Source organism: Diospyros lotus, chromosome 14 (assembly GCF_014633365.1).
Source record: "Diospyros lotus cultivar Yz01 chromosome 14, ASM1463336v1, whole genome shotgun sequence".
Lineage (NCBI taxonomy): Eukaryota > Viridiplantae > Streptophyta > Magnoliopsida > Ericales > Ebenaceae > Diospyros > Diospyros lotus.
The window spans coordinates 12,369,473-12,378,430 of NC_068351.1; the positions used below are offsets into that span (position 1 = coordinate 12,369,473).

The 8,958-nt window shown below is 37.8% G+C and overlaps 1 protein-coding gene across 2 annotated transcripts; it reads right to left on the minus strand.

Annotated features, from left to right (window-relative positions):
* Positions 1 to 735: 735 nt before the first annotated feature.
* Positions 736 to 4,952, minus strand: LOC127790838 (uncharacterized). Of its 2 annotated transcripts, none has more exons than XM_052320551.1 (3): positions 4,766 to 4,952; positions 1,166 to 2,764; positions 736 to 1,002 (listed from the first exon to the last, which is right to left on the minus strand). In XM_052320551.1, exons 2-3 carry the CDS (start codon positions 2,626 to 2,628, stop codon positions 924 to 926), a joined length of 1,542 nt encoding a protein of 513 aa, XP_052176511.1. In that variant the 5' UTR covers positions 2,629 to 2,764; positions 4,766 to 4,952; the 3' UTR covers positions 736 to 923. The 2 variants fall into 2 exon arrangements, with proteins under 2 accessions (XP_052176511.1, XP_052176512.1); XM_052320552.1 differs by having other exon boundaries at positions 1,166 to 2,783.
* Between the last annotated feature and the right edge of the window lie 4,006 nt (positions 4,953 to 8,958).

The following is an 8,958-nucleotide window of genomic DNA, read 5'->3' on the forward strand; positions in this document are numbered from 1 at the left end:
TAAGAGCTCTGTTAGTTATAAGCATAAAATTTATAGCAAGTTTAGACAATTTAATCCTCTCTTTGAACGATCTAAATCTTTCTCAATAGTCATTTGCACCCTTTCAAGTCTGAGAAATCTCTACTCTTTATTATATCTGTCCAATAGATAGAAGATCTTCCCGCCTACGTTCCTATCCAAAAAGAAAAAAGAAAAAGTTTATTATTTTTTCTTGTTTTCAAAATCACAACATTTGCAACTGCGAATGTGAGATGCAGCTGCAGCAGCTGTCAGCTGCTGCGAGAAAGCTTTGCAACTGTGAATGTGAGATGCAGCTGCAGCAGCTGTCAGCTGCTGCGAGAAAGCTTTGCAACTGTGAATGTGAGATGCAGCTGCAGCAGCTGACAGCTGCTGCGAGAAAGCTTTTGTACTCACACCAACTTGTTTTTTGGCTCGTTGCTTTGCAAATTGCAAGGTGAATGAAGGCACTTGCATGTTGCAATTAAGGCAGAAAACACGACAATTATTTCCGATTCTCCTTTTACGTCTTCTGTTGAAAACTTCTATATATATTTTATCCCCACCCCATCACAGGAAACTCTATTTAGTCTTCTTAATTTTACCTTACACTTCATAATCTTCAACAGGAGTCATTCCAATTTTATCTTTTCTAATAATCCCCATTTCCGTGAAAATGATATTTTACGGCAGAATTGTATCAAAATGATAGATATTGCAGCAAAGCCTGAACATGAGTGCTGGCAACCCATTTGAAGATCTAATATTATATAAAAATTAGGAGCTCGCGCTAGTGAAGTGATCCATTGGCATCGTTCATTAAACTTGCAAATAATCAGAGACAGCCTATATATACAGAACCTAACGATTAGACAATCTGCTTCTGACCAAATGACGAAGACAACGATGCTCCGACTTTGTTCCTTCTAATGCCAAATACCCAATATGATGGCTATGCTAAATAGCAGCAGAAGCGCAGCCTTTCCCCCCGGCAAAATGGATGGTCTGCAAAATTATATACAAGCATGTTGTTTAACTCGAAATGCCTTCCAAACCAATTTAGATGAGGAAATTGTTTTCATCAAACAGCTGATATTTCATATTTAGGAAGAGTCTAAGAACAATATTATAAGTAGCAGGAGCAAGGGGCATTAGAATTAGAACATACCTAGTTCTCTTCCTGGACTGATTAACGTATGCCATTGCCGGAGGAAGGATGCCAAACAGAAAGCAATTTGCATAGGTCCCAGCAAAATCAAGGGCTCTCGAAAAGCTTGTGGGAAAGAAAGAAGCTATCAGGACCGGGATGCCAATCAGAAATGGCATCAAAAGCATTTGCAGTCTGGCTTCTGAAGCAACAGCAATATTTCCACTTGATGATCTCTTCTTACGCGGAGTAGGGAAATGCGTTTGAGTTTGATTTGGTTGCTTTAAGCTGGGTTTTCCAGAAATCAACCCCAAGGTGTCAGACACCTGTTTAGGGAAGCTAACAGCATATCCAATCAAGCTAGTTGCCAGAGCCGTAAATGCAAAACCCTGAACTGCTGATGCGGCAGATGGATTCACAGAGAGGAGGAGTGAGATTGGATTACTTGAAGGCAAGGCCGTGTTCGTGCCAGCAAGCCCCAATACTATGAGATTCCAGGATAAAACCATGACCAGTGGAACAACCCCGCCAATCAATATTGCTCTGGAGGCTTCTTCAATGGAGTTGCCGGCAATTTTACAGACAAAAGGAGTGATCACATGGAACCCCAAGGTGAGTACAGTTACAGGAATGGCAGGCAAGATAGAAGGAAGAGACCACAAGGCGTGGCCCAAGGAAGCCAAGATACTGGTTCTTCCCACCAGTAAGCCAAAGCCCACAAGTCCGGATAAGGATAAAACCATGAGCAAACAGAGGAGCCTGTTGGCAGCATCAATGGTTTTGAATGGGAAAAACAATACAGTTACTCCAACGACAAAAGGAGACAAGGCATGCGCCATTAGAGGATTTATCCATGGAAGCCACTGCGTGAAAATAGAGCCAAGGCCTGAAACGCATGCCACCAGCAGGGAGAAACTCAGGGAAGCATAGACTAGAGCAACGAAAGCACCGGCATGGGGTCCCAACCCCTTGGTTGCAAGCCCGGTGAAGCTAACCTCGGAAACATTGTCTTCCTCCATGGCTGCGAAGCTGAGCTCTGCTACAAGTAGAATTGAGGACATGACATATACCCATGAGAGGAGAATGGCAATGGTGGAAGGAAGTGGGCCGGATCTTATGGTTGCAGCAGGCAAGCCCAGCATTCCAGGCCCTACAGCCGTGCCAATGATCAAACTAACTGCACCCCAGAAGCTCTTGCCCTCAGCTTGTGCTTTTTTAGGCTTAGGGTAAATTTCTCTAAAAGTAAAACTGCCATCTTTCTTAATATCAAGATCTGTAGTGATTGAAACAGCCAAAGCATCCTGTTGTATGGACCTAGTTTTGAGGAGGCTTAATCGCTGGTCGTATCGAGGATTGTACGGTCTAACCGGAAAAGAACTAGGCTTATTGAGTCCTGCTGCATAAATTCTAAACGGCTGCTTGGAGTTGAATCTTGAGGAAGTGGATTGGTGAAGACAAGCTAATTGATGTTTAAGAATGCTCATTCTGTCTTCCCCTCTCGACTTAAAGTTTTTTTGCGGCCTGCAGCCCTGTCTTAAATATTAAAAATCACGGGATGTGATTCTTAATAGTTTCCTGACACTTGTTCCAGATATGAAAATCTTTGGTCTGTTTTAAATCCTGCATTCAAAGACTAAATCTTTGTAAATGAAGAAATGTAATTAGTTTAGCAGAAGAAGAAGAAGAAGAAATGTAATTTGAACGTTCTCGTTGGGAACAGTAGAATACGTTTTTCAGGCAGGTTAAGATAATGTAATTCCTTCCAAAAGAAAAGACAACTTTTAAAGCATAAAGCATGTAGATCAGAGTGTTGAACTGAGCTACGACCACTGTTAAGGCGGTAAAGTTCTGATAAATGGGACACTAGGAATGATAGCAAAGTAGATGAAATACAAACAGACAAAAAAAAAAGGAAAAATAAAATAGAATAGGAGGTATTAAAAGACATTAAAAAATAAATTGAAAAAAGAAATAAAATTTTGAGTGGCATGACAAATATTGCTCACTGCAGCTATGAATTATTGGTAGGGAACTGCAGGTGGGGACCGTGATAACCAGACGAGCAGTGAGCAATCCTCTCGGACAACTTGGTATTTTCTCCATCAATAGTCACTGATTGCATTAGTATTTTCAATTTCTAACTAAATTTTTAGTGAAAAACATGAGATATAATGACAATAGATAAAACTAGTAAAGAAGTTAGAATTATGTATTGGCCAGATATCAAGTCTTCAGATTGTTGGTTATTTGTATTTCTAATGTCTACTTATACGGGATTAAGAAAAGACTCAAATGGAGAAAAGTGAAAAACTTAAAAGTCACATGCACATGGGCGTAACATAGCCTAATAAAAAAAAGATTTCCACAAAATACTATATACAGTGTCAAAAGTCTTTAAAGGCGCAGAAAAGTTTGAAGGTGCGTGGCAGGCAGCTGCTTTTCTTATGAGAAATACAATAAGGCGCCTTTTTCCTCCAACACTAGATTCGCCTTTTCTACAAGAAGCCGACAGGGTGGTAAAAACTCATCGATGCCCTATTAGGGTGGTAATTTTGGAACTACGCCCAGATGTCCTTAGCCACCCTACCTCTAGAGCTACATTGACTATTAGGGTGGTAATTTAGTGATGGGTGATAGTGTTGCTGAGTCTGAGGATTCAAATTTGACCCCATGAACCTTAATTGCTCTCCCATTAGGTCATAATATGGTCTCACATCATGGTTCTCCAGCTCAAGGGATGGAGCGTATATAACACTGCCACAAAATCCTAAGGAGGTATTCTTAGGTTCATGAAGTGATGCTCACCTAACCTTACAGGTGCAGCGGTTAGTTAGACAAGGTCAAACAATAGGCAAAACAGTGAGTTAAATAGTATACAACGTGTTCCTTGACATCCAACCTTACCCTTCACCCAGCCAAAAAAAAAAAAAAGGCGAAACACACCAATACTTCAAGTGTTGTCTTTCTATACCCAAAGAGAGATGTTGTACAAAAATGTACAGAGAGATGTTAACTTCACAACCAATAGAAAGGACTCTATAGCCCATCTACCTAACAAAAAAGAAAAGAAAGAAAGAGAGGACTCTGTAATCCATTTATACACACTAAAAGACTATAAATTAACAATGGGTATGCATACATGCATATATATATATATATATATTTGTATGTATAAGCTCGCCCGCGCATGCACTTGCGTTTGTATGGAATCCAAAAAAGAAAAATTGAAGTAATTTTCACCTTTTCTGCTCACATCTTCGTCCCAGTGGCCTCGTTGTAATGAGTTTTCAATTTTACTTGACAACAGACTCAAACTAAAACAGAGTTTTCTATGAACTCTTCTTCGGCCTTTCCTTCTCCCTTTTATAATTATATATTACAATTACTGTCAGCAACAGTTACACTACATCTTGACATTGCCCGATTCGCCGAGGACCAGGGCTCCAATAAACGAAACGGTCGTGGCGATTCGGCAGGTAGGTGCTCGTGTGAAAGCGTTAGAAACAGCAAGAAAACAGAGAACCTCGTAACGAAGACGAAATCGCTAGTAACAGCATATAAATGGGCGTGACCTAGGGCAATTAATTCTCAAGTAACGGTGTGAGAGATAGAAAGACGGACCTGAGCAAAAGCGTCGAAGCCAGAAGAAAGTACTCTCGCCGTTGAGCTTGGCTATGGAAGCAATGGGTGCAGAGCATTGAGAGAGAGAGAGAGAGAGCAAAGAAGACAAGACGAAAGGCTTGCCTCGTTCACTGGGAGAAGGCGGCCCAGGGAAGAGGAAGAGAAAGAGAAAGAGGAAGGCACAAGACGAGGGTGAGAGACGTGCTTGGCTAATAAATAAGGAATCGAAATACGGGATCCGAACCAAATGGTGGGCCAGAGATTGAATATTCAGTTTCTTGGGGCTGGTGGGTTGTGGTGCCCATGCCAAACGCAGCCCTAGTCAATATCACGTGATTCCACAGCGAATCTTTCCGTCCTTCCAAGACGATCACATTTTTACCACTCCTTGCAACTTGCCATGAATCGTGATTTTCTTTCTTGCTTTTTTTTTTTTTTTTTAATTTTGTTATCATCAACCATAATTAATTTGTCTTTCCGTTTCAACCTAGAAATTTGGCAAGTGTGCTTTCCAAAATTAAAAGTTGTGTTTGATTGAGAAGACAATGGGGCTCTCGCTATTTTGAAAAGACTTGTGTCAGTAAACATGTTAAACATAGGTAATTTCAAAAGTCATTATTAACGTTTTGTGACAATAGTACCAAGATAGTCAAGGCTGGCCCCGGGCATAGGTTGCCTAGTTAGTCCCCTAGGTCTCTTATTCATTCAACTACTTTTCAATTTTTTTAAAATAATTTTATAGAAATCCATAAATTAATATTTAAATTATTGAATAATTCTCCTAATATAAAGTATTTTATCAGCTATCATAATCTTAAATTATTTTATTTTTATCAATTAAATAATTATTAATATTATTTTCATAAATTATTTTATTTTTTATTTAACAATAAAATGTTTCAACAAAAAAAAAATCAAATATAATGGCTGAAGATGCCCCGCCTCTTTCCCTTAACCAAATTTCTACAAAGTTCAAAATCCAAACCCCCATTGTCTTTATCTCCCTTTCACATACTTCTCTCTTCATCGTCTCTAGTCAGCTAATCGTTTGCCAGTCGTCATTAGCGGAATGTCACTTTTCTATTTAGATATGCACTCCTCTTTAATTTTTTATTCAAACTTAAAAATTCTACTTAACTTTTCTTTTTTCTAATTCTAAATTTTATAATAAAAAAATAAGAAACATCAAAAACTATTTTTAACGAGAAAACAAGTACACACTAAATTTTTTAAAATTTTGGTAGTGGCAGGCTTAGAGTTATTTTGTGAGCAATGAGAAATTCTAGAAAGTGTAATTAATTTCTTCTATTTTTTTACAATTGTGTTTTTATGTTAATTTGTTTTGTAAATTTCAATTCAAATATCAAATCAAAATAGTTTTATTCTTCTTTAATTACATTTGAATTTAATATTATATTAATTTTTATATTTGAATTGATTTATTATGTCTATTAAAAACATTTATTAATTTTTTATCTAAAAATACTAAGAAAGTAAATTTAAAGTGAAATATTATAAAATTTAAATTATTATTGTAAAACTTTAAATATTTTTATATAATAAAAAAATTATATTCATATTCATTACATATAATTTTATTTTTAAATATAAAAGACACCGCACGAGGCAGTCATGGCCAACTGGGCGGGAAGGTGCTGGCTGGAGAGGGGGGGGGTTGTTTAATTTCGTCTACTGGCACTGAGAGAAAAGACAGAGACGTGTTTGGACTGGCGAAAGAGAGGGAGAGGTGGGGGAATGTATGGAAATGAGGTTCCAATTGTGGGGCTGCGATTGAATATTCAGCCAGCTCCACGCAATTCGATGGTGGTCCCTGTTGTCGATGATACTAACGTGCCTGCCGCTGCTGCTGTCCTCAAGATTCAAACCTTTGCCCCTCTCTTCCAATCTTCGCGGGATTCCTTCCTTCCCATTTTAATTGTCTTTTTTTGGTTTAAAAAATCTACGCAGTCTTTCGTGGTCCATCCATAGCATACTGTAAATTTAAATTCATACAATATAAATTGCTTTTTTTTTTTTCTTCCAGAAATAGAGATAAAAGATCATAATAGAGATAAAAGTATTTAATTTGAATCATATCTTACACAAAGATGATATTCTATTTTCCAAAAAAATCCAAAGAACCAATAGAAACATCTCCACATGGTGGGGTATGTCACAAGACTAGCCTTCAAGAATACAGCCAACAAACTTGTGATGGCCCTGAGTAGTTAGGCACAGTACAAAAGGAAATATGGAAATACAAAAAAAACCTCACAACCTTATATTCAAATTTGAGAATATAAAGGAAATGGTTCGAACTATGTTCTCTCTAAACTACCAAAATTGCCCATTTACTCACGTAGATATGGGCTACAAGTTTACAAACAGTTATTGTTAGGTCATGATACAAGTGACTAAATGGTGGCCAAATAAATGAATGACTAAAAATTATCCAATTTTGGGCCACACAAAATTTGTGGCCATAGTTCATTCTTGAAACTTATACAAGGGAGGCTTGGACAATGGTTTTATTATCCCATCTCATTCCATCACATTTCTTTTCTTCTTCTCTATAGCTCTTCTTTTTAGTGCCTAGAGAGAAATCACAAGGTGTTTTACTCTTATTATTAATAGAGAGTGATCATTGTTCTTTCTTAGCAATTAGAAAGTAGATGTAATTACTCTATTCTTTTTAGTGCAATCTCTTTTCACTTGTCTGGAAATGTAACCTATATTGAGTGAACAACGTAAATCTTGGTGTTAAGTTCTTATTTTTTCAACTTTATTTTAGCTGTATGATATCTTTTTGTTACTCTAATTTACCAACAGTTATCACATTTAACTATCGCATCAAACTCAATATAGCCACATGCATCACATGGGAAATCATCTATGTGGGTCACATGGCTTGTTAAGCCATCATCTATTCGAACTACCTCAATCGTGCTTCGCGGGAACGTATCCTACAAATGAGTTTCATGTTTTGTGAGAGTGTGTGGGTCATGCTCGTATGGGTGCTACAACTATTCACGCTTGCAACTAACTGCCTCCTGACATCAACCCTTGACTCCATCAAGGCCACACGGATTGTCCATGTGTTTCGCACATCTTAGCCTACTCAACCTACCTCTATGTCTCATGCTTCTCGACCTACGCAGACTATCATGTGGCATTCATATTCCTCGATCATCCACATGCACGTGACCGTGCCCAACCGCATCTTTGCACCCCAGCTATGCCACACGTTGACTTTGCTCGCAGGTGCATTAGCCCTGAAGCACATTCTCTTGCATGCTTACTGCCAGCTTAGCACACCAGCCCAATGCCTTTCAACACTTAAGCCTGTTAACCACTTGCATTCTGCCTTGACATGCCACTCTCGTGCCAACACGTCTCATAGGTGCAGGATGCACACCTATGAGCGTGTCTGTTATGTTACAGGCTACCACTATGGGATGTAAATGGATTAGATTGATTTACATTTTAGTTCGACCTAATTCCAACCCAATAATTTTTTATAAATCTTAACCTAAAGCAAAGATTTACAACCCAACTAACTCAAATCATAAAAGTAGGATTGGGTTGGATTGGTTCATTGATCCAGTTGGCCATTTTGTAAATCACTCTCTAATTATTCTTTATGATATAATTATTATGTCTTGTTGAGGTAAAAATGATTATATGTTAGTCAACACACACAATAGCCACTCAAGAGGGGGTGAATTGAGTGATTAAAAACTTATTGAATTAATTCTTTTCTTTTTAAAACTCTTGAGATTTTGTTATACACAAAATACACTTATTATAAATATATATGTTGTTTGAAAATGATAGCAATATAAATACACAAACAACCACAATATAAACACAAGATATATAGTAGTTTGGTGTATCCAACACCTACTCTATTCTCTCAAGGTCAAACCGACACTTGAGGTTGCACTAAAACCACCACTAGGTTTCCACACAAGAACACCTAGCAAACTTATACACCCCGAAGTTTCCCCTTAGCTCATCCCAAAAACTAATACAACACAATATTACACCTAGATTACTTGGGCTCTAGGATGCCACTCACAATCCACAATCTAATACAAATAGATCAATCCTATGTCTAACATACTTGGACTATAATGGATATCAATACAAGAATAATATACAAGGCAAAATGAAATGATATAAGTTACCAATAA